General features: G+C 34.3%; 1 protein-coding gene across 3 annotated transcripts; it reads left to right on the top strand.

The window, feature by feature from the left end:
- Window positions 1-340: 340 nt before the first annotated feature.
- Window positions 341-25364, top strand: LOC306669139 (UDP-glucuronosyltransferase 2A3-like). 3 transcript variants are annotated; one of them, XM_079153023.1, is made up of 4 exons: window positions 341-1986; window positions 13916-14064; window positions 17193-17324; window positions 25251-25364. In XM_079153023.1, the coding sequence occupies exons 1-4, from the start codon at window positions 1266-1268 to the stop codon at window positions 25254-25256; spliced, it is 1008 nt and encodes a 335-aa protein (XP_079009149.1). In that variant the 5' UTR covers window positions 341-1265; the 3' UTR covers window positions 25257-25364. The 3 variants fall into 3 exon arrangements, with proteins under 3 accessions (XP_079009149.1, XP_079009148.1, XP_079009150.1); XM_079153022.1 differs by lacking the exon at window positions 25251-25364 and adding an exon at window positions 18628-18842; XM_079153024.1 differs by lacking the exon at window positions 17193-17324 and having other exon boundaries at window positions 25251-25345.

The following is a 25364-nucleotide window of genomic DNA, read 5'->3' as shown; positions in this document are numbered from 1 at the left end:
AACTCCTCTCTCTTATGTTTGTAGTTAGTGTTGTTTGAATCCATACTAAAATAAAGTGTGAACTCCTTTTAAATGGGATTATGTCATGCTCTCTATGTCCTGTCATAGTACAAAAATTGTCATATACCAAGTGCTAAACACTGTTAAATGCATGAAATTATTAAGAAGGGAGATACTAAAATCACATTGAAATATGGATGGATAATTGGAATCAAAGCCTGTATTTCTAATCTTTACCTCTTTCCTAAGATTCAAGTATTTATAGGTCAAATGTATGTATATCCACAGACATGACTAATAACTTGCTCACACTTGGCAGGCCAGAAAGTTTTCCCAGTCATTCCTACCTTTGTGTTTCATGTCTCTGTTGAGTCATTGTTCTCTGGTTCCTCAAACAATAAAATAAGCCATTCCTTTGCTTTTACATAGAGGTTGGTCCCTTTCCACTTCTCATCAGTTCTAAGAACTCATTCTATGTTTCCCATCTGTAAACCAAGTTAGAGTTAAAAACTGAAACCAGAGAATAGCATCAAGTCTCTTCAAATTCACCTAAATTTTCCTTTTCCACACTGTTTCTGTGTCACCCTATGCTCCACACATACTAAACTCAGGTGATCACAATTCCACAATTTCTGCATTATCATTCTTTATCTTGAGTTCTTCCTCTCCTCCTGAGTAGCTATCTTCTGCCAACTTTGCTTCTAGACAAGCTGTTATGCCTGCTCCAATTCCAGAAGGTTTTCTGATTTCCTTCTTCTAAAAGTGAGGCATCTTTTTTGGAGACCTGAAACAGTGTAACACATTTTTGACAATTTGTATTTATCTCCTTTCATTATATTATGTGTCTTCTGCATACTAGTATGTAACCAATTTTAAGGCAAGACCTACATTTATGTTTTCCCATATTATCAATTATCATTTTCCATAAGATACACCATATGATTTACTGAACTTCCTTAAATGTATTCTTCTATTGTACTTTGAATTATTAATCTGAAGATACTCAAATTTTTACTATTTTAAGATATTTAATGTAGAATGATTTGAGTACTAAAACAAATTCTGCACAAATGTTTGAAAGGTACTTATAATTTAACAAATGTCATATAAGTGCTGCACCCAGACAATAACGTTGACAAAGTTCTCTGCACACGTGTTCTTTCCTACTTTTGGTAGTTAATATTTAACCTGCTCTTTACCAAAGTTCTTACTTAACCCAGTGAACACTCCACCACTAAAGAACAGTGCAGAGAGACACTGATACGATGTTTGAGAAAAGGGTTTCGACAATTCTTCTGCTGCAGTTCTACTGTGTTGGCTGTGGATTCTGGGGGAAAGTCCTTGTGCGGCCCTGTGAAATGAGCCACTGGCTCAACCTGAAGAACATTCTTGAGGAACTCCTGCAGAGGGGACATGAAGTGACAATTCTGACTTCTTCACAGACTTTCTTGGTTGACTATCACAAACCTTCGGCATTCAATTTTGAGGTGATCTTTGTGTCAGGGAACCAAGAGGATGCAGAGAAATCAATAAATTACTTTTTAGATTTAGCTGTGAATATTATGCCAACATCGTCACTCTGGCAATCAGCTAAATTATTTCAAAATTACTTTCTTGATCTAACTGAATATTTTGAAGAACTCTGTTGGAAAGCAGTCTACAATGAGTCCCTCATGGAGAAGCTGTGGGAAACCAAGTATGATGTCATGGTTATAGACCCCGTGCTTCCCTGTGGGGAGCTGGTGGCTGAGTTGCTTGGGATCCCTTTTGTGAACACAATAAGGTTGTCCATGGGCAACACTGTAGAGAGGTACTGTGGGCATCTTCCATTTCTGCCTTCCTACGTGCCTGTTTCCATGGGAGGATTAACAGACAGAATGACCTTTCTGGAAAGGGTTAAAAATGTGATGTTAACATTGTTCTTTGACTTTGTGCTCCAGCAATATGACTTTCAGTTTTGGGATCAATTTTATGGTGAGGCATTAGGTAAGAGACTCTGCGTCTCATGGTACACTAGTATCTAAAGACCTTTAGGAAGCCAAAGAAAAGCCTGCAGAAATGTAAGGATTACATTTTTTGTATCATTGATTTCCACATAAATCTCTGTAATTGATAACAATGAATGGAGAGAAGACAAGTGTTCTTTTGCCATGAGTAATCCCTTTCTTTTTTTCTTTCCTTTTTTGGGGGGGAAGTTCTCTTGGGATTAAAACCACGGTGTCTTATCACAGAGGTACATCCCCATCCTTTAAATTTATTTTTAATTTTTGCTGAGCTTCTTGCTAAATTATTGAGACTGTCCTTGAATTGAGATGGTCCTTTCTCCTAGCTGAGAGGGAATTAAAAGTATGCATGACCACCCTGTGTGTTACTTCTTCATAATTATCAGAGTGTTTTGTAAGATACCTTAAAACATAATAGATTCTAATCAAAACAAGAAATTAAACCATGTATAAATCAATGTTAGTCCAAGGGAAGAAGCCTTTTTTTTTGCCAAATATATTTATATTATATAAATACTTGCAAGACATCGAATTTCCCTCTCCTATGCTATTCAGCTTCTTATTCGTTAAAGGGTAAAAAAAGAAAAAAAGAAAAATTGCAGTGTATGACATAATAAGAAAATCTTGCATTGAACCAGTAATAAACTGAAATGTGAGTATTTTGAGAATGGAATTAAATCCATTATAAATTTAATCTGAATTTTGACTTATTTGAATTTTCCTTCCATAATTATTGAGAATAACTTCTTATTACTCTCAAATTTCTTGACTTGGATTAGTGTACCTACTATTTCTGTGCATCTCATTAATCAGGTAGGAAACTTGAGTAGTCCTGTGAACTGCTTCACCATGGCTGGTCATAATGAAAAATGTACTAGGGTGCTTTATACTTCAGGGAGTATATAACGGAGAGTTGAAAACTTAAATAAAATACTCTAAAAGAGTTTGTTTCTCAATACATTAAAAATGTAATAAATTTTTTACTTCACTGGTACTATTTATTCAACTTATTTTTAGTTGCTTACCTGTTTTCTAATGATTGATGTTACTTTCTAATTTTCTTCTGAACCAATCAAAGGAAGACTTGCATTTCAACTGTGTTTGAGAATCATGAGGAAATACAAGCTTCCACACAAAAGATGATAGTGGGTATTAAAAAATAATAGCTAATTAAACTCCACAATTGTGTTAATTTGCTAGGGCTGCTAAACTAAGGACCAGAGACTGGTGACTTAAAAATGTGCTTTTATCCAGTTCTGGAGGCTAGGAGTCTGATGTCAAGGGCTACAAGGGTGTCTTTTTCTTGGGGCTTCTCTCCTCTTGCAGATTCATATCTTCCTGTGTCTGCACAAGGCCTTGCCTCTTCCATCTCTGTGCCCTGGTGTGTTTTCCTTTTACAGAGGGATACTAGTCATATTGGATTAGGGCCTCACCCTTTAATTCACTTAACCTTCATCACTTGTAAGGACTACTTCTACTAATAGAGTCAGGTTTCTCCAAGGGAATTTGGGAAAACACAACTGAGTCCATCACACTGATTTTCTTTTTCATACATACATTGATTGGTGCTTTTTATTTATACAGAATGGTGGACTTCATTGTGGCGTATTTGTGTATTCTTAAAAACGTAATTTGATCAAGTTTACTCTCCAACACCTCTCCCACCTGCTCCTCTTCCTTTTCCTGGATCCCTTCCTCTACCTATTGGTCTGCCTTCTACTTTCATGGCATCTGCTCCTCTTTGCCCATATTTTATTCACTCAGCTTTTCATGTGACAGAAAACAAATAAGGCTTTCCTCTCTGAATCTGACTTATTTCACTCAGAATGATGCTTGGCAATTTCACCCTTTTCCTTCAAATGACCTAGTAAGTGTTTGGTTGATTCCACAACTTGACCATTGTGAATTATGCTGTAATAAATATGAGAATTCGTGTATCACTATAGTATGCCAACTTTAATTCTTCTGGATAATTAAAAGGAGTGAAATAGTTGGATCTTATGATAGTCTTATTTTAAACTTTTTGAGAAACTTTACATTGGTTTCCATGATGACTATACCAGTTTACATTCTCACAAATGCTGCCAGAGAACTTCTTTTCCCCTCATCCTCACCAGCATTTATTATTTGTAGTCTTGATGATTGCCATCCTCACTGTTATATTGCCATTTTGATGGAATCCCAGTGTAGATTTGATTTCCATTTCCCGGGGGACTAATGATGTTGGATAGTTATTCATGTAATTTTGTCCTCCAATTTATTGATTGGGTTATTGCTTTTTAAAATTTTTGAATTTGCGTTAAATAGTTATACTTGAAAGGAGAATACATTTTTATATACAGCATATATAATGGAGTATAATTTCTCATTCTTCTGGTTATGGGTTATTGTTCTTTTTGTTTTGAGGTTTTTGATTTTTATATATTCTGGCTATTAATTCCCTTTTGAAGAGCAGCCACGAAAGATGTTCTACCAATCTGTCAGTCTTCTCTTAACTCTGTTCCTTTAAAAAGAAAAAAAAAATTTTGTTTTTTTTTGCTGTGCAGAGGCTTTTAAATTTGATGCCATTCCATTTATTGACTTTTGCTTTTATTTCCTGAGTCATAGGAATGTCTTTACCTGTACCTATTTTTTGAAATGTTTCTGCAGTTTTATTTTTCTTTTCTAACAGTTTTAAAGATTCTGGGCTTATATTTAGGTCTTTAATACCTTTTGAGTTCTCTTTTGTACATGGTGAGCATGCTATTTTGATGAGAATCACATTGACTCTATTCATTACTTTTAGGAAAATGGTCATTTCACTGATATGAATTCTGCCTATTCATGAACATTGGAAGTCTTTCCATTTTCTAATGTTTCCTTGAATTTCTTTCTTCAGTGTTCTGTAATTTTCATTATAGAAGTCATCACCTCCTTGGTTAGGTTATTCCCAGATATTTTATAGTTTGAAGTTATTATGAATGGGATTACTTTCCTGATTTTTTTTATGAGCAGTTTCATTATCGTAGTACAGAAAAGTTATTGATTTTTGTTTGTTGTTACTTTGATTAATTTGTTTATCAACTCTTGAATCTTCTGGTGGAATCTGTAGGATCTTCTATGTATAGGATTATAGTACCTACAAATATGGATAATTTGTGTTATTGTTATCCTCTTTGTACCACTTATTTCTTCTGTTGCCTAATTCCTCTGACTACAATTTCAAGTAATACATTGAACATGCGTTGAAAGAGTGGATAGTCAACTCTTTCTTTTCTTGATTTTGAAGAAAATACTTTCAATTTTTCCTATTCAGTATGATGACAGTTTCTGTTTTGCCATGTACAGCCTTTATTATTACAAGTTCCCTCTATTCCTAGGTATCTCAGAGATTTTATCATGAAGGGATGTTTATTTTGTTGAGCACCTTTCTGCATCGTGAAATATGCATGTGGTTTTTGTCCTTTGTTCTTTTTATGTTGTGTATTACATTTTTGATTTGTGCATATGACACTGATTTTCATTGAAATAATAATGTTCACATAACACCATTTATAAATTCTTTGCTTTAGACAAGGTTTTGAAATAGAGTGATACTGTAATAGCATCTCAGTAAATAATTTAACATCTAGTAAATTGGACTTAAGGTTAATAAGACCATGATCTTGGTTTTAATTCTGCCTTCAGAGGCCAATGGAAGAGATAGAGCCATAAATATATCACTGTGAAACTTTGGTATACAGGATTAAGAATGAAGTCTTTTGGGAATATAAATTGAAGGCAAGCAGAAGTAGAAATATTATCATAACAGAATACAATGGGGAGAATTCTTCCATTAAGCAGAGAATGTACAGGAAATATCACACATTTTTGTGTGTGGGGACCCTCTTATAATAGCAAAGTTTTAGTAAAACATTACCAGATGATTCTTCTGGTGAAAAGAAGGAAAGGTTTTTGATTTTTTTCATAAGACTTTCATACTGGCTTAAGACAACTCAGTTTCTATACTGGTCTCTTCACCGTGGTCTCTCATGATATAGTTATTTTTTAACTCCAATTTCCTAAGTTTCATCTTTCTTCTGACTTTCTAAAAGTTATCTTTTTTACCTCTAACTAATCTTGTACTTTTAACAAGAGTGAAAATATGTGATATTCTCTATGAAGGGGTTCCTTGATAATCTGTATTATATCCAAGAGCTTTAGTCCATAGATAATGAATGATACTAGATTATATCAATGTCAAAACAGAAAACAATTTAAAACAAAATAGTAGGCATATTTGTTTCTAAATATATCTGGTTATAAGCTCAGGTTTTGTAATGGGCACAAGTTGTACACTGACCTTGTTATGTCATGTTTTTAAACACTGCTTTTCCATTTTACTTGGGTTATGTGGAACAATAAATATTTTCCACTTTAGTATCCATTGTAAGCAATTAAATTCTCTATAGCCACTACTCTAAAGACAATGATGGTCCAACTTGGTATATTTAGTAAAGGTTAAGCTATTCCATGAAATAAAGAAAACCATGCTTCAGTGAGAGAAATCATGCATAGGAACTGATAAATTTTCTACCAAACTATCTACTTTAGTTTTTCATCATTACCTATCAAGGGACTATTTTCCCCCCAATATAATTAAAGTCACAATCCTTAGAGAACAGCTTTCTTTTTTGACACATTGATTTGAAGAAAAGTGATTTACTTGTGTTCAACTTCCCCTTGAAGTTTTTCCTACTTATATGTAGACATAGTCTCTGGAATGCAGTCACTTCCAAACATGAATTCAGATTTTTCTATTCAGACTGATCCTATGATCTAAGTAAGGTTTTCCTTGAAAACTTAAGTCACTTTTCTGTTTGCTAATTTATTTTGTGGAATTGAGAAATGTCCTTTGAAATAACTGTGGCTAACAATTTAAAGATTAATTCAAACAATGTGTGCTGTTTTTCTTTCAGTAGCTAACAAGGAAGAAGAGGTAAAAAAAAAGTTAATTAAAAAGAAGTTCAAAGTTGCACTCCATGGTGTTCATCCAAATTCAGCCACCTCTAAGGCTGAGGCAAGATGATCAAAGCCAGTCTCCTCAAGTTAGGGAGGCCCTGTGTAATTTAGCAAGATCTTATCTCAAAAATGGCTGAGATTGTGGCTCAGTCGCTGCATGCCCCTGAGTTCAAACTGCGGTAGAAAAAAAATAAAGGTTTGAGATTGTTTTGTCATTGCTATTTTCTTCTGACCTTATCATAGGTGTTTAAATTACCAGAAAATAGCAAATTTAGAAAATCAATATATTTCCAAATGTTTATTTTTACTAGAAGAATAGTGTAGGTTCTCTTTATTTTGAAAAATAGGGTGGTTCCCTATTTCAAAACTATTTTCAGAGACATCTGCTTAAACAGAGAAAAGGAATGGGATTTTGTCTATATAATGCTTATAGTTGAAATGTAATTCTTAAACTCTATGGAAAATTAATCTCTCATTCTTAAAAGATTTTCCTTTTGGTGCAAGTGTCTCACTGACTTTTTTATTTCTTTTGGCATTTAATTTAGAGTCAAAGTCTTACAGAGATTTTAGGACCTCACTAAGTTGCTGAGGCTGTCTCTGAACTTGGGATCCTCCTACCTCAGATTCCCAAACCACTGAGATTACAGGCATGTGCCACTGAGCCCAGCTCTCATTGATTTTATTCCTTCATTTTTCCATATTCCTTACTTACTAGGCAAATACAATGCACAAAGAATATAATTTAATTCAATAAAAATGTCAATAAAAGGACAAATAAAAAATGGCTAAAAAAATTCAAAAGGAGCAAAGTATATTTAAATTAAAAATAGCTGACTTTTCATTTCCTGCAAGCACCATTAGCTTGTCTTCATATTAAGACGTGTTCTATGCTATATTTAGCATTAGTCCATACATAATTTTTTTTGTCCAATAGGGAAAAGTGCTAAATATACATGTCTATTTTTTTAACCTGGTAGAGATGTGAAAATCTTTCCATTAAAATTCATAACTTTTCACCATTCTTGGTAGTACCATAATAATATTAATTTTTTGATATAAGAAATCACTGAATTACTTCAGTTCTGAGAAGTACTTGTGTTTTTCCAACTCTGCCACTATAAACAGCATTAAATTGAATTGATTGTATTTGTGTCTCTGCCATGATGCCTTCTAGTCTTGTTGAGCCACATAGCATTTATCCTCAGACCTTTCTGAAGTTGGGCAGCAAATACAGTTATTCCATTTTGGTGGGTTCTTTATCTTTTGACCTGTAACTTGTTCTATCTTTTTAGGCATTGTAGGACTTTTCTGTAAAAAGTATTACAAATATTTTTTCAGTGCACCTACTGACATATAAACTTTAGTCTAATTTAAGTGCATCCTTAAAATAATAGAATGAACTTCTCTATTTCCTGTAGTTAAGAGATTGCTACCAATAGTTTAGAAATCATCTTGCGTAGTTGGTTTTAACATCCTTTTGCAAACTTTGACAGTACTAACATGGATGTTATTTTCTAAACATTATATTGTTTATTTTTTTCTAAATAGTGTACAAATGGATGCTTGCACTTGCTACTTATGTTTAATACTAATTTTATGATACATTTATGTATTCTGTAGTGTTCTACCATGTAACTATAGCAAGACAACTATATATTTATAGTTTTTGTATAATGCTGAGAGCATTCTGGTATATGTCTTCTGTTCTATAAGAGCAATGGAAATTACTTTCTACTTAATTGACTGAAAAGAGACTAATTTTGCTCCTTTTTTGAAGATTTTAATCTACTTAAAATTTAATTTTTGCATATTTTGTAAGATGGATCAGTTTCTTTGCATTTTACTTTTCTTCAATTCTATATCCTCTTCTCTGAATCATTCCTTCTCAACCTTCCTCATCTCATTTCTTTCTTCTACTTTTGCACAGGAATGGGGAGTTTTCATCAATGTTTGTTGAAGGCTCCTTCCTTCTCATACATATCTGAAATGGTTGCTTTGTCATTCAGAACTTTTGTTACCAAAGTGGTTTTGCTGCTGTTATCCTATTTACTTTCCTCTGTATTATTTCTTGTCATCTGTAAGATAATTCCTACTTCCGTTGTAACTCTTTGACAGGAGTTTCTTCATTATTTTTGGCTCTTTGCTTTTCCATGTAGATTTTTAGAGGCACATATAAAGTTCTATAGAAATTGTCAGGTTCAATGAATCTTCTGATTTTTATATTGTAGTAAGTTTTACAATGAATCTGCAGATCAATTTGGGAAATTGGACATCCTTATGAATGTAGACCCTTGTTGTCCATGAAAATGTTAGATGTTTCATTATTATGAGTTTTAGTAAGATTTTATAATCCTAAAATATAGTTTACACATGGTTTTGTTGATGTTGGAAATCAAAGAATGAGGTACAATTGAGCCCCTAGTTTATACAATCATGTAGAATGTATTCAAGTTTAAATAAAAAAAAATTTTAAATTTTCATCTGCTTGTGCACAGACATTGTTACTTATATTTAGCCTTAACTTTCAAAATTTAAACTGTCACAAATTCTAATGACTTATTAGTATTTTCTTTTGGATTAGATACAAAACAAAATATCATTAGACAAGCACCTAGATCTTCTTTCTTCACATAATTGTTTTCTTATTTAACTGCAGTAGTGTAGAACATTGTTAGATTGATATGTCCTCATACACACCAATTGCCGTTTTCTCATCCTGATCAAAATGCTTACAATATTTCGACACAAAAGGCTACATTTAATGTAGTTTTCTAAAAATTTTGTTCCTGGTAATCTAAGAGAGTTCTTTTCTCTTCCTAATTTACTAATAACTTTCAACTTTATGAATAATATCATTTTTATTTCTTGAAATGGTTATTAGATTTTGCTCTTTACCTATGAATAAAGTGGATGCATTTTTTAAAAACTTAAACTGTTAATTAATTCCTAGAACAAGTCTAACTTTTCCTTATCTTGCATTAACATATTACTGTATTCAGTTATCTAATCCTTATAGGATTATAGCATCTAAAATGCAAGTAGGGTTGATTTTTAACATGATAGTAATATTATTTCTATATATAATAATTTCCTCTTCCACAATACATCAATTATTCTTTTTCTTTCTTTTTTAACTCTACTATTTCTCTAACTTCCTAACTTACAAGCATTTTATTTTTTTGTTAATTATAATAAATGCTACAACTATACATCAGGTCTCATTTTTGCTGTTTCCCATTTATTTTTAATCTGTATAATTTTAATATTTTTTCTAAATAGTTTCTGATTTCATCATTGAAAAAGGCTTTTCGAAAAGTGGCTCTAAATTTCTAAGTGTAAATTTTGAAAAGTGGCTCTAAATTTCTAAGTGAATTAGTTGATGGGAGAGTAAACTTTTGTAACACAACTATTTTTTAATGGCTTTATTTTGGCAAAGTAGTCCTTATTGCAAATGGGCTCATAAATTCAACTGGGTCAGTTTGATGGCTCTACTTCTGAATTTCTAGTGATATTGTCAGTTTCTGAATAATCTGTAATATTCTTTCTCAATTATGGTGGAGTTTAAATGTCACCTAAAATTCCATTATGTTTTCCTTACAGGATTTATTTATGGAAAAATGGAAGATTAATAAATTTAACGTCACCCAGCAATAAAAATACAATAAAGTTGTGGGAATAAAAAAGAAAGAAAATCCATGAAATAATTGTAGAAATAAAATAAATTCACATAGACAATAGTTTCTGGTTAGAGAAAACACTAGGTTAAAAAGATCTAATTATATTTTGGTCAAAAAGTCTTCATCTAAATCATTAAAGTATATAAAAACTATAAAGTAAGTTGACAGAAAAATGTATTGCATATAAAACTGTGAACTAAACATATGTGGCTATATGAAAAAATAATTCATTAGCAGTCCTTACTTGGAAGTTGATTATTATACTAATATTTTGATGTGTTTCTGATAATCAGTATATAATTGAATTAAAAATCTAATGTAAATTCCATGTTTTTAATCTGAGACTTTTAATACATTTATTGACTGGGTTAACTGGCATATCTTATTTTTACAACTGCTTTATGTTTTCTGTTCTTTATTTTTTCTATTTCTTTTGTATACGATTGATATATAACTGAATTAAAAATGTAATGTAAATTCCATGTATTTAACCTGAGATTTTGTATACAATTCCATACATTGTATACATTTTCCTTCTCTGAGTTAATTGGCATATTTTATTTTTGCAACTGATTTATGTTTTCTATTTTTTGTTTTTTTTTTTTTTTCTATTTTTTTTATTACCACTTATGTATTAGAGACTTTGGAACTAGTTAAAGTTTTCTATATTTTTCATGTTTTCCTTCTATTTGTGGGGCTGTCAAACTTTACAGTATATGTCTTTACAATGTTCTCAGCGCATACCTCATTATAAATATATGTTGCTCTTAAGTTAGAAGTGAACCAGTTTTTTCATATTAAATGTTCTCAGTGTATACTTAGTTCTTTGATTATCTCATAAAACTATTTGGATTTAGTTATGATTTGTATGCCAATGACCCCAAAATTTGCAATTTGGGGTAGACTCTCTCACTTGTAATGCTCACCTGCAACTCCAAATGTCTAACACCATTTGGATGTTTAGCTGTATTTCAAAAATTAGCTGACACCAAACATGTTTTGGAAGTCTTTCCTATTTTTTTCAATTAAACTCAGTTCTACTAGTGACTCAGGTGAAAAATAACTGGAATTATTCTACATGTAACTCTTTTTCTCACCGCACCTAAATTATCTGACTGGAGATCCTGTCCTTTCTGTTTTCAAAATGTTTGTAGGATTTGACAGCATTCATATCATCCATAGTTACTATTCTGGTTTGTGCTACTATGATATGTCACCTACCATGAAACAATTGACCCTACAGTGTGAGGTGCAGTAAAAACATATACAACAAAACACCATAAATGCACAGAAAGTATTTCTCCCTCATGTAACTATTTACATGAATAAAGTAAGTTCTAGTCACAATGTCATCCAGGAATCCAGAACTAATTACACTATTGTTCTTACATATTTTGTGTTATTGTTCTTGCTCAAATAATTGCACTAGGTTATTTGTATACTGGCCTGAAGGAAAGTGAAGGTGAAATAGATATTCTACTTTTTACTCTTTAAAAAAAGTGCTCTAGACATCGTGCATATGAATTTTCTCACATATCACTGGAAATAAGCTAATATCTAGATAGTCTAGAAGTCATCTGTACATGTCAGTCTAACTAACATGTCAACTCAGAGACTGATCACTCAGGAATTTTTTGTTGTCTATATCAATTACAGTAAGGTATGTAACAATAAATTCCAGATACCTCTGTGAGTTCTTTGAATTAAATGTCATCGTTTTTAGACTCACATATAGTTTTAAAATAATAGATGCAATCAATAACAATATTCACTTGGCAGCTTATATTTGATAATTTATTAATTTTATATTATTTGATTGTCCAATGTTTAATGCTATTTATATAAACAATGTAATTACAAGAAAAGATTTGATGATAATTCAGAAGTTTTATTCATAGTTCTTCAGTATAACTTTTAAAATGTCTTACGAAATTATCTGCCAATTTTGTATACCTTTGTTCAAATTTATTTTTATTTTTCATTGACTGTGTGAAATTGTAATTCAGTGCTTTAAAAATACAATTTTACTGAATCAGTTAGATCCTCTTAAAATTTGGTCTAGAATTTATGAACATAAACTTCACTTAGGGAATTAGTGATCAAGCCAGAATGAATAACACATGAAATAAAGCACCCACCCAGTGTTTGAAGTGCTAGGGATCAAACCCAGTCCCTTGTACAACTAGGCTCTACCATTGAGCTACATGCTCAGCACAAAATAAGGCACACACAGGGCTTACACACTCTGATGTGGAAGATGTGGGGAAAAGTTCTCTTCCAATCTCTGGAAATTTCAAGCTGAGAATCTTTGGACCCTCTTTCTTCATGATCACATTAAGACATTGGCTATGTGACTTCACACATATCTTCAAACACTACTAAGTAATGACTATTTCAAAGAGGTTTTCTATTCCAGGGGATTATAGTTACTAATTAAATTAGAGATCTTGGTAAGGAAATATTCTCATTTGAGTTTTTCTTTTCTCAGTTGCAAAACATTTCTTGTGTGTAGCAAAGGTTGATTTTATTTACAAATACTCATCCTTTTTTACAAAATTCCTAAAGCTAATACTTAGAATCTGTCCCTTTAAAAACCATCATATAAGTTAACACTAAAATAAGTATGTGATATTAATATTATTTATATATGCATCTCACATATAAGGGGTTTGTATTGGGTGTGAATTAATCAGGAACTGTTTACTGAAAACATAATGACAAATCAATTTAAGTAATAGGGTTTGATTCATGAAAAAATATGGACTGAATTAGGTATGGGTCCTTCAATGATATGTTTGAGAATGTAGAAACTGTAAGACAGAGATGTATTCCTGGATAAAACCTGGGAAATTGTTTAGAGGTGACTTGAATGAGGCTTATGTGATGGAGTTAATCTATTTTCTGCACTTAATTAGAGAGAAAAAATTAGTGTTAAATTTCTCAATAGTTGTAGTTAAATTTTTGGTTTTTTTACAGTTATGAATTTATCCTTACATATCATTTCTCCTTCAGTGCCCCCAATCCCTTTCTTTTTTCTCCTTTTTCCTTTCCTTCTTTTCTCTCTCCCTTACCCTCTCTTTTCATGTCTTCCCCCTTTTCTTTGATCCTTTCTTCCTTTTAACATATACTCATTGTAAGTATTCCAGAGGTCTTAATTATTTTCCTTAATAGCATATAAGGTAATCTGTAGTGCATTTTTTTTTCTTAGCAAACATGTATATTGATTTTCTCCACCCTAATCTTTATTTTCTCAAGGAAGACCTACTACATTAGGTGAGAGTATGGGCAAAGCTGAAATTTGGCTAATTCGGACATACTGTGATTTTGAATTTCCTCGTCCATACTTACCCAATTTTGAGTTTGTTGGAGGATTGCACTGCAAACCTGCCAAACCTTTACCTAAGGTAGGTCTATGATAATGAAAATTGTCCCATTTTCCTTTAAAGTTTACAGCTCCAATAACACAGATATGTTGTTGAATCACTTCGGTCTGTCACTTCCCAGTTATTTTCCTAATTTTAGGGGTCTTTTATGAGTTATATTAGGTTTTATGGAATTACATGAGATTGTAGCCAAAAAGAATAATTCCAGTTGTATACTAAAAAATATGTGCATCTTTAGTGTGGATACTGAGTACAGGGACAGGTAGTAGAACCATGAGAATCACCAAGGTGAACACTTTGGTCTTCTGCTTGCATGAAGAAAGTATCACCAGGCACACTTTCCAAAAAGGTTGATAGAGAAAGAATACCTTCATGAGAATTCCTTGTGAATCGCACTGGATGTGATGAGTAAGAAGATAAATATTAAGGGAGGACATGGAACAAAGTAGCATTCCTAGATTTTAATCCTGAGGGTTATTGCATAGTAGTAACCTTTATTGTCAGAGGTAACAGTTGGCGAAAAAACAGCACAAAGTTATGAAGAGTTTAGTTTTTGCCTAAAAGGGATTTTCATGTGATTTCTGAAAATTGTTTGGGTAGTACAAGGTCTCAGTATTGGTAGAAAACATTAAAAATAGATTGACAGTCATCAACATAGATAATTAATAATAAAACTGAAAGACTTGCAATGCCTGTAATCCCAGCAGCTCAGGAGGCTTAGTCAGGAAGATCACAAATTCAAAGACAGCCTCAGCCGAAGGCCCTACTTCAGGACTACTGCCAACACAATGCTGGACAGTCTCGGGCCTGAGCCTTCACTCCACGAGTTACTGGGAACAACGAGCTGAATAGTGACCCCCATCTCTCCCTCCTTCTTGGTCCTGCAACACAGTCCTTGGGTGTGGCAGCATGGGTCACTCAGACACCTCAGCAAGCAGGCAAGAGACAGCAGAACCTCAGTTCCTGAGCAGTGGCTGCCCCAAGTGTTTCCTCCCAGCTACCCCAAGGGGCCTCAGCCCTGACCCTGGGAGATATGGAAGGCAGCCTGGGCCTTATGGAATTCTCTTACAGAAAGGTATTGTGAAGAAGCATTGAGAGAAGACAAGTTTTCTCAAACACTATGCCTGAGAAGATGGATACAAGAGAAAATTTCATGTCATAATGACTTAGCAGTAATTTAAATACAAAATATGTCCCTGCCAGTGTATGTGAAATCATACCAGAGATGAGATCCAATTTTGAGGAGGGGGCAAACCCTGCTCATGTCCCTTAGAGTTGTTCTCTGGGAAGGAAAGAGGGATACGTGGTCATTTTTTCTTCCTTTACATGGTGAAGCTCACATGTACCTTCTGACTGCCAGCATTCCTCATGTGGTCAAAATAAACCTAATCCTTATTAACGGAGAGACAGAGAGAGAGAGAGAGAGAGAGAGACTCTAAATAATATCATTGTTTTCTATAAGCATGATTAGTATTTGGTTTTTGAGTGAAAAATAAAATTGTATGTCAAATTCCAAAGTTTTCAATGAATAAATTTGGAATGCCAGAAATATTGAACAGAAATAAGTTTTAGGAAACAAATCATTAGATCACCTTGGTAAGAACATTATTGTTAATTATTAACAGGGGTAAGTGAGGAGACAAAACATTTTTTTTATCTGGTTTGTAGATCAATGATATTCTCCTTAGTAGGCTGCAGGTCAAATGGAGTTCCCGGGAGAGTTCTTGATTTCTGTTTAACATAAATAAAACATACCTAAGTTTAAAATTTCATTTCAATATTATGAATGTGCTTAACTTAGCAGACAAGTTTATGGATGCAGAGAAGCTTTGCTGAGTACTGTCAGTACAGGAGTTAACAAAACAATAACTAAAAAATATACAGAGAGATGTAACATCCATGATCACTAGATAATACCCTTACCATATTATTTATCCTTTATTTCTCCTTTCACATGAATAATTATAAACAAAAAATAACTTAGACATGGTTTACAAGAAGTGCTAGTGATTCAATTCCATGTGCAGATTACTTATTGATACAGGCTTCGAGGAGTATGACTACCAATCATAGCTTTTATGTGTGATGAATGAGTTATGCTAGTCACTAGATAAATAGAATAAAGAAGTAATGGACCCAGTTAAGTAAAAAATACAAATCAGTGTGGTTTTGTGTGTGTGTGTGTGTGTGTGTGTGTGTTTGTGTGTATTTTGACTTGCTTGATGAACACCTGTTTAGGAGAAAACAATTGTTAGTACCTCAGAGCCTCAGAGACACTCTGCTGATATTAAGCAAGGTGGTAATTACAGTGCACTCTCTCTCAACACATTGTCCCTCCCCCGATAATTTACTAGCCATTAACTGAGAGATAGAGTGTTAACAGAGTAAACACAAATAGTTGCACAAAGAATATAGAACATACCTTCAGAAGGTGGCATTCACATAGATTATTATGTAAAAGTTTCCAGTACTGGACTTTGCGGTGCCCAATTTGCAAATCTCTAATTAGTGACTAAGGGCATTTCATTTACATAGGAATTTGTACTTTAGTTCTGCTCTAAGGCTCAAATTAAATGTATTATCTTAAAAATGTGATTATTGTAACTATAGATAGACTATGATATCTCCCTCCAAAATATTTCACTATATATCACATTTTTAACAAACTTCTTCATAGCCCTATTAATCAGAAAAGTGGATTCTTCTGAAAATTATCTTGAAAGTTTGTCTCAAAGGAAGGTACATTGTTGGGTGTAACAGGCATACTTTTAAAAGCCTAGGTCTGGATCCTTTCTTGGGCTTCCTGCCATGAAATAATTTTACAAGTGTGCAGACAATTCTGTTGGTTGGGAAAATGATACCTTGAGAGTAACAGTTCCACTTGCCATGAGATGAGCTGCCATCATTGCCTATATGTTTCTGTGGTGATTTGATTCTTATTTATACTTGCAATCACTTATGATATATTTTAGCCATAAATTTCAGGGACATACTTCTTTTCAAATAGACATGTAGTTATGTGTCAGAAGACAGAACTACTCTAACAATTTCTCTGACATTACTTTTTACCTCTTCCACTTAGAAGTATAGGCAAACATGTTTTTCCTCATGATGCTGCACTTTTTAATAAAAAGCATGTATATCTGCAGGAAATGGAAGATTTTGTCCAGAGCTCAGGTGAAGATGGTGTTGTGGTGTTTTCTCTGGGGTCATTGGTCAAAAACCTCACAGAAGAAAAGGCCAATTTCATTGCCTCAGCCCTTGCGCAGCTTCCACAGAAGGTTGGTACAACCTGAAACTCTGGTCAACAGCTTCTTACTAATGGGATAAACAATTTGCCTAATAGTACTCTTCCCAGATGGATGCTGGAACTCATGCACACTATGTATAACTGACACCAGTGTTAAGTAAATATTTATATAACATTAAAAACATATACTGAGGTATATTTGATCACTTGCTGACTGCACCTTGACTTTTCTATGGGAACTCACTTTGTAATCATTTATTTTTAATAGAATAGAGGTGTAAATATTAGCTCACTTGTAACATTTTGGCTTGCATGGACTGCTCTTGAACTACTCATGGACTAGTTCTGAAATATGTTAGCTCCATCATGTAGGAAAAGCGAAAGATTATACAAAGAGTAGAGAAAATCATCCTAAAAAATATACTCCAAATGTCTGAGTCTTTTAAAAAGTCTATCAAAGTGTAGTTGCCTTAGAAGTAGAAGTTAAGATTCACTTATTCTTTCCCAACTGAATATTCTACAGTTAAAAAGAAAAGCAAAAGAGCATTGTCAAGCAATATGCATTTGTAATTTGTGATCAATTAACCTTGATTTTTGTAATTAGAAGTTTATATTCTATTCTCTATATAATCCTATTCATAATCCATCCTGGTACTTTTATACTTATATATTAGTTAAACTACATAGGACGGTAGTTAGGTACATACGCTAATTAGGCATTTTAGAATCTGAATTTTATTTCCATTCTTATCTCTTAAAATTTGCCTTATCCCCCAGAAGAAAACTATGTATAAAAATGGTTAATATCCTAATTTTTAAATACTCTATTAAAAGTACTCTATAAGGAAATCCTTACCTAATCCCCCTTCCAAAAAGTTAAAGAAATAAGACAGATTGCTGGGGATAGAGGGAGGGAAAAAGTAAAGAAAGATGAAAGGGTAGAAGTAAGAAAGGAGGCAGGAAGGAGGAAGGAAAGCCAGGAAGAAAATACCATCAACAACAACAAAACACTAAAAACCTAAAGCTAATTATATTGTTGAAAAAAATTACATGTGTAACAGGACAGGTAGAAATGAAATAAATAAATTTACAGAGAATTTGTGTTTCTCTTAATGTTTTTAACCTCCATGTTCTGATTTTTTAGTCCAGTCCTATTTATTTTCTATTTTTTATTTAAAGAACCGCTTTCATTAATTTTAAAGTGATAAGCCTCAAAATATGTATACTATTCTCAATAGATTTTGAGTAGAAGCCTTTACAGATAGACATGAGCAGTCCTAATATATACCTCAGTGTTTACAAGCTACAAACTCTTTCTCTATGCTTGCTCTCAGCTGCCACCTACAATATGGAGGAATGTGATTCCTAAATAAGTCTACAGACTTAACACAACCTCACTGTGTGTACCTGCAACATTATAGCATTGTCTTCCACAGGTCTTATGGAGATACAAAGGAAAGAAGCCAGTCACATTAGGAGCCAATACTCAGATGTTTGATTGGCTACCTCAGAATGACCTTCTTGGTAAGACTGTGAGAGAAGAAGAGCTATACAATAAGGTAACAGAAAAGTTAAGTAATTGCTTGTGACAGTGTGTTGTCACATAAAAGTTCTGTTAAATAGCAGCATTTTTCCTTCCCCCCCACCCCTTCCACCTCTCTTTTCCCTCTATACAGTCCCTCCTTCCTCCATTCTTGCCCCTGTACCACCTCCCATTATGTGTCATCATCTGCTTATCAATGAGATCATTCCTCTTTTTGATTTTTGAGACTGGCTTATCTCACTTAACATGATATTCTCCAATTTCATCCATTTGTCTGCAAATGTCATAATTTTATTATTCTTTATAGCTGATTAATATTCCATTGTATATATATACCACAGTTTCTTTATCCATCCAGCAATTGAAGGGCATCTAGGTTGGTTCCATAGTCTGGCTATTGTGAATTGAGCAGCTATCAACATTGATGTGGCTGTATCTCTGTAGTATGCTGATTTTAAGTCCTTTGGGTATAGGCCGAGGAGTGGGATAGGTGAGTCAAATGGTGGGTCCATTCCAAGTTTTCTAAGGAATGACCACACTGCTTTCCAGAGTGGCTGCACTAATTAGCAGTCCCACCAGTAATGTATGAGTGTACCTTTTTCCCCACATCCTCTCCAACACCTATTGTTTCTTGTATTCTTGATAATCGCCATTCTAATTGGGGTGAGATGGAATCTCAGTGTAGTTTTGATTTGCATTTCTCCTATTTCTAAAGATGGTGAACATTTTTTCATATGTTTGTTGATTGCTTGTAAATTTTCTTCTGTGAAGCACCTGTTCATATCCTTAGCCCATTTGTTGATTGGGTTTTTTGTATTCTTGGTGTAGAGTATTTTGAGTGCTTTATATATTCTGGAAGTTTGTGCTCTATCTGAAGTATGAGTGGCAAAGATATTCTCCCACTCTGTAGGCTCTCTCTTCGCATTGCTGATAGTTTCCTTTGCTGAGAGAAAGCTATTTAGTTTGAATCTATCCCAGTTATTGATTCTTGCTTTTATTTCTTGTGCTATGGGAATCTGATCCTAAGCCAACAAGGTGAAGATTTGGACCTACTTTTTCTTCTATAAGATACAGGGTCTCTGGTCTGATTTCAAGGTCCTTGATCCATTGTGAGTTGAGTTTTGTGCAGGGTGAGAGATAGGGGTTTAGTTTCATTCTGTTGCATATGGATTTCCAGTTTTCCGAGCACCATTTGTTGAAGAGGCCATCTTTTCTCCATTGCATATTTTTGGCACCTTTGTCTAGTATGAGAAAATTGTATTTATTTGGGTTTGTATCCATGTCCTCTATTCTATACCATTGACCTACCTGTCTATTATGGTGCCAATACCATGCTGTTTTTGTTACTATTGCTTTGTAGTATAGTTGAAGTTCTGGTATTGCGATACCCCCTGTTTGATTCTTCCTGCTAAGGATTGCTTTAGCTATTCTGGGTTTCTTATTCTTCCAAATGAATTTCATGATTGCTTGCTCTATTTCTGTAATGTATGTCATTGGGATTTTAATTGGAATTTTATTGAATCTGTTTAGCACTTTTGGTAGTATGGTGATTTTGACAATATTAATTCTGCCTATCCAAGAACATAGGAGATTTTTTCATCTTCTAAGGTCTTCCTTAATTTCTTTCTTCAGTGTTTTGTAGTTTTCATTGTAGAGATCTTTACCTCTTTGGTTAAATTGATGCCCAAGTATTTTATTTTTTCTGAGGCTATTGCAAATGTAGTTGGTTTCCTCATTTCCCTTTCAGCTGTTTTATCGCTTGTGTATAAAAATGCTGTAGATTTATGTGTGTTAATTTTATAGCCCGCTAATTTGCTGAATTCATTGATGAGGTCTAGAAGTTTTCTGGAGGAGGTTTTTGGATCCTCTGAATATAGAATCATATCATCCGCAAATAGTGACAGCTTAAGTTCCTCTTTTCCTATTCGTATCCCTTTAATTTCTTTAGTCTGCCTAATTTCTCTGGTGAGACTTTCGAGGACAATGTTGAATAGAAATGGTGAAAGAGGACATCCCTTCTTGTTCCCATTTTTAAAGGGAATGGATTCAGTTTTTCTCCATTAAGAATGATGTTGGCCATGGGCTTAGCATAAATAGCCTTACAATGTTCAGGTATGTTCCTACTATCCCTATTTTTTGTAGTGTTTTGAGCATGAAGGGGTGTTGTATTTTGTCAAATGCTTTTTCTGCGTCAATTGAAATAACCATATGATTCTTATCCTTAAGTCTATTGACATGATGGATTTCATTTATTGATTTACGAATGTTGAACCATCCTTGCATTCCAGGGATGAACACCACTTGATCGTGGTGCACAATTTTCGTAATATTATTTTGGATACGGTTTGCCAATATTTTGTTAAGGATCTTTGCATCTATATTTATCAAGGATATTGGTCTAAAATTTTCTTTCCTTGATGTGTCTTTTCCTGGTTTGGGTATGAGGGTGATATTAGCTTTATAGAATGAGTTCGGTAGGGTACCCTCCTTTTCTATTTCCTGGAATACTTTGAGAAGTATTGGAATGAGTTCTGCTTTGAAGGTCTTGTAGAACTCAGCTGAGAATCCTTCTGGTCCTGGGCTTTTCTTGGATGGTAGATTTTTAATGGCTTCTTCTATTTCATTGCTCCATATTGATCTGTTTAAATCATGTATGTACTCCTGGTTCAGTTTGGGCGGAGTATATGTGTCTAGAAATTTGTCAATGTCTTTGGTACTTTCTATTTTGTTGGAATACATATTTTCAAAGTAGCTTCTCATTATGTTCTGTATCTCAGTGGTGTCTGTCATGATATTTCCTTTTGCATCATGTATTTTAGTAATTTGAGTCTTCTCTCTCCTCTTTGTTAGCGTGGCTAAGGGTTTGTCTATTTTGTTTACTTTCTCAAATAACCAACTTTTTGTTTTGTCAATTTTTTGAATAGTTTTTTTTTGTTGTTGCAATTTCATTGATTTCAGCTCTGATTTTAATTATTTCCTGTCTTCTACTACTTTTGCTGTTATTCTGTTCTTCTTTTTCTAGGGCTTTGAGCTATAACATTAGGACATTTAGTTGTTGAGTTTTCATTCTTTTCTGGAATGTGCTCCATGCAATGAATGTTACTCTTAGTACCACTTTCATAGTGTCCTAGAGATTTTTATATGTTGTATCATCGTTTTCATTGACCTCTAAGAATTTTTTAATCTCCGCCCTGATGTTTTTTATTATCCATGTTTCATTCAATGGCATATTATTTAGTCTCCAAGTGTTAGAGTAATTTCCCTTTTTTATTTTGTCATTGATTTCTACTCTCAGTGCATTATGATCTGATAGAACACAAGGCAGTATCTCTATTTTTTTGCATTTCCTAAGGGCTGCTTTTTGGCATAACACATGGTCTACTTTCAAGAAGGTTCCATGTGCTGCTGAGAAGAAAGTGAATCCGTTCCTTGATGGATGGAATATTCTATATATATCTATTAAGTCTAGGTTATTGATTGTGTTATTGAGTTCTATGGTTTCTTTGGTTGGATTTTGTTTGGAAGATCTATCTAGTGGTGACAGCAATGCGTTAAAGTCACCCAGAATTATTGTGTTGTGGTCTATCTGATTCTTGAAATTGAGGAGGATTTGTTTGATGTACAGGGATGCACCATTGTTTGGGGCATAAATATTTACTATCATTATGTCTTCCTGATTTATGGTTCCCTTAAGCAGTATGAAATGTCCTTCTTTATCCCTTCTGACTAACTTTGGCTTGAAGTCCACTTTATCTGATATAAGGATGGAAACCCCGCATTCTTACTGAGTCCATGTGCGTGGTAGTTTTTTTCCCATCCTTTCACCTTTAGTCTGTGGATGTCTTTTTCTATGAGTTGAGTCTCTTGCAGGCAGCATATTGTTGGGTCTTTCTTTTTAATCCATTCTGCCAGTCTATGTCTTCTGATTGATGAGTTTAGGCCATTAACGTTCAGGGTTATTATTGAGAAATGATTTGAATTCCCAGTCATTTGACTTATTTTTGGTTTTTAAGTTGGCTTGGTTTCTCCTTTGAGTGCTTTGTCTCTAAGGTAGTTCCTCCCTTTGCTGACCTCCATTGTTGTTTTTCATTTCCTCCTCATGGAATATTTTGTTGAGAACATTCTGTAGTGCAGGCGCTCTATTTGTAAATTCTTTTAACTTTTGTTTATCATGGGAGGATTTTATTTCATCTTCAAATATGAAGGTTAGTTTTGCTGGGTATAGGATTCTTGGGTGGCAACCATGTTCTTTCAGAGCTTGAAATATGTTGGTCCCGGCCCTTCTAGCTTTTAGAGTCTGGGTTGAGAAGTCTGCTGCTATCCGTATTGGTCTCCCCCTATATGTAATCTGATGCTTTTCTCTTGTGGCCTTCAAAATCCTATCTTTATTTTGAATGTTAGGCATTTTCATTATAATGTGCCTTGGTGTGGATCTGTTGTGATTCTGTGCATTTGGTGTTCTGTAAGCCTCTTGTATTTGATTTTCCATTTCATTCTTCAGGTTTGGGAAATTTTCTGATATTATTTCATTGAGTAGGTTGTTCATTCCTTTGGTTTGTATCTCTGTGCCTTCCTCAATCCCAATAATTTTTAAATTTGGTCTTTTCATGATGTCCCATAGTTCTTGGAGATTCTGTTCATGATTTCTTACCATCTTCTCTGTTTGGGCAACATTAGTTTCAAGATTAAATATTTTGTCTTCATTGTCTGAGGTTCTGTCTTCCAATTAGTCTAGTCTTTTGGTGATGCTTTCCATTGAGTTTTTTATTTGGTTTATTGTCTCCTTCATTTCAAGGATTTCCATTTTTTTTTTTTTTTTTAGAATCTCTATCTCTTTTTTGAAATGATCTTTTGCTTCCTGCAGGTGCTCTTTCAGCTTATTGTTATTATCATTCATTGCCCTCATTTGCTCTCTTATCTCATCCTTTGCTTCTCAAATCATCTTAATCATGTATAATCTGAAGTCCTTTTCTTACATTCCTTCTAACATACTGTCATTGGATTCTATTACTATAGAATCTAGATTTGTTTGGATCATTTTCTTCTCTTGTTTTTTCATGTTGTTCATGTACCTTCCCCTCTAGCAGTGCAGGTCTGGGGTATTGCATATTTCCCCCTATAGGCTTATAGTGGCCCTATAGTTTTCCAAAACCCTTTCTTTAAGGGGAGATCAATATTAGCAGTGCCAAAATCAGACACTAGGCAATCCTAGACCAAATAGCCCCTATGGGACAATAACAAAATTGTCATAATAAACAAAATGGGTTCAAATATTATCTTTGGTAAAACAAACAGGTTTGCAATAAGGTCTGCAGTTTCTAATGGAGGACAAAGAAAATGCAGTGGGATGTAGAATGTGGTTGTTAATGGGATAAGAAAAGAATATACAGAAATTCTAGAAAACAGAAAGGGTGAGAGTGTAATCAAAAGAAATTGGATGTTAGCATGCAAAAAATGGAGAAAGAGACTCTGAGGGAACCAGTAAGCAAAAGGAAAAGAGAGCAAAAAAGTAAATAAGAACTTAAATCTTAACTTAAAGAAGATCTACAGTATAATAGTCATGTAGTAATGAAACCTCCCAGTGTTCAGCAGCCTGATGCAAGAGAGGTACCTGACAATGAGCTTCAAGCTTCCAGCAGACGTCTCAGGATGGGATTTGCCCCAACCAAGGATCAGAGCTACAGCTTCCAGGATTATCCAAGATGGCTGCTCTGGTTCGAAATGTGTTGGCAAATGGTGAGCTGCAGCTCAGGGGTGGACGTGGTCAGCTGGAGGTCCTGGAGACAGGATGTGGTTGGTCCAGCAGGGGTCCTGGAGGTCCGGTGTGTTTGGTGTGGTTGTGGGATCCTGGAGGCCAGGTGCAGTTAGTCGGTCTGGGGTCCCGGTGATAGGGCGCAGTCAGTTGGTCTGGGGGTCCTGGCGGCAGGGAGCAGTTGGTCGATGTGAGGGCCCCAGAGGCAGGGAGTGATCGGTTGGGCTGAGGGATCCTGGAGACGGGGTTCAGTCAGTCCGGCCAGGGGTCCGACCAGGCCTGGCTGTTGTCTCAAAATGGCAGCAGCCATGTGTAATCAAACCTGCATGTACTGTAACAGTGAACTTCCAGGCAGCAGCAGGCAGCTGGTGCTCCACTGGCAGTTGGGGATCAGTTTGCTGACTGTTGTTGGACGATCGGGAGGTGAAACTTGAGCGTTGGGTGATGGATAGGAGTAAGGCAGGCGATGGACAGGTGAGAGGCAGCAAATGGCTGTTATGACTCTTAAAACCCCGGGCATCTCAGTAAGTTCTTGCAAGATAAACTTTCCCTCAACATGTGTATGAATTTTGGTTTGAATAACATTTGGCTTGTACAACATAGAACTTAACTACAGTAAAAAATGATAATCAAAACTAATTTTTATGCATTGTGTCCTTTAGTTATAAAGAGAATGCCATGAGGTTATCAAGAATTCACCATGATCAGCCTATAAAGCCCCTGGACAGAGCAGTCTTCTGGATCGAGTTTGTCATGCGCCATAAAGGAGCCAAGCA

This window comes from Sciurus vulgaris, assembly GCF_902686455.1.
Source record: "Sciurus vulgaris genome assembly, chromosome: 9".
Lineage (NCBI taxonomy): Eukaryota > Metazoa > Chordata > Mammalia > Rodentia > Sciuridae > Sciurus > Sciurus vulgaris.
The sequence above is the reverse complement of the archived record's forward strand: the minus strand, read 5'-3'. Positions and strand labels throughout refer to the sequence as shown.

Excerpts from the sequence above, each read along its gene's own strand:
- LOC306669139 (XM_079153022.1), top strand. The coding sequence starts at position 1,266 with ATGTTTGAGAAAAGGGTTTCGACAATTCTTCTGCTGCAGTTCTACTGT. Across the intron at positions 1,987-13,915 it reads ATTTTATGGTGAGGCATTAG|GAAGACCTACTACATTAGGT; the intron begins GTAAGAGACTCT and ends TATTTTCTCAAG. Across the intron at positions 17,325-18,627 it reads TTGCGCAGCTTCCACAGAAG|CTGCCACCTACAATATGGAG; the intron begins GTTGGTACAACC and ends GCTTGCTCTCAG.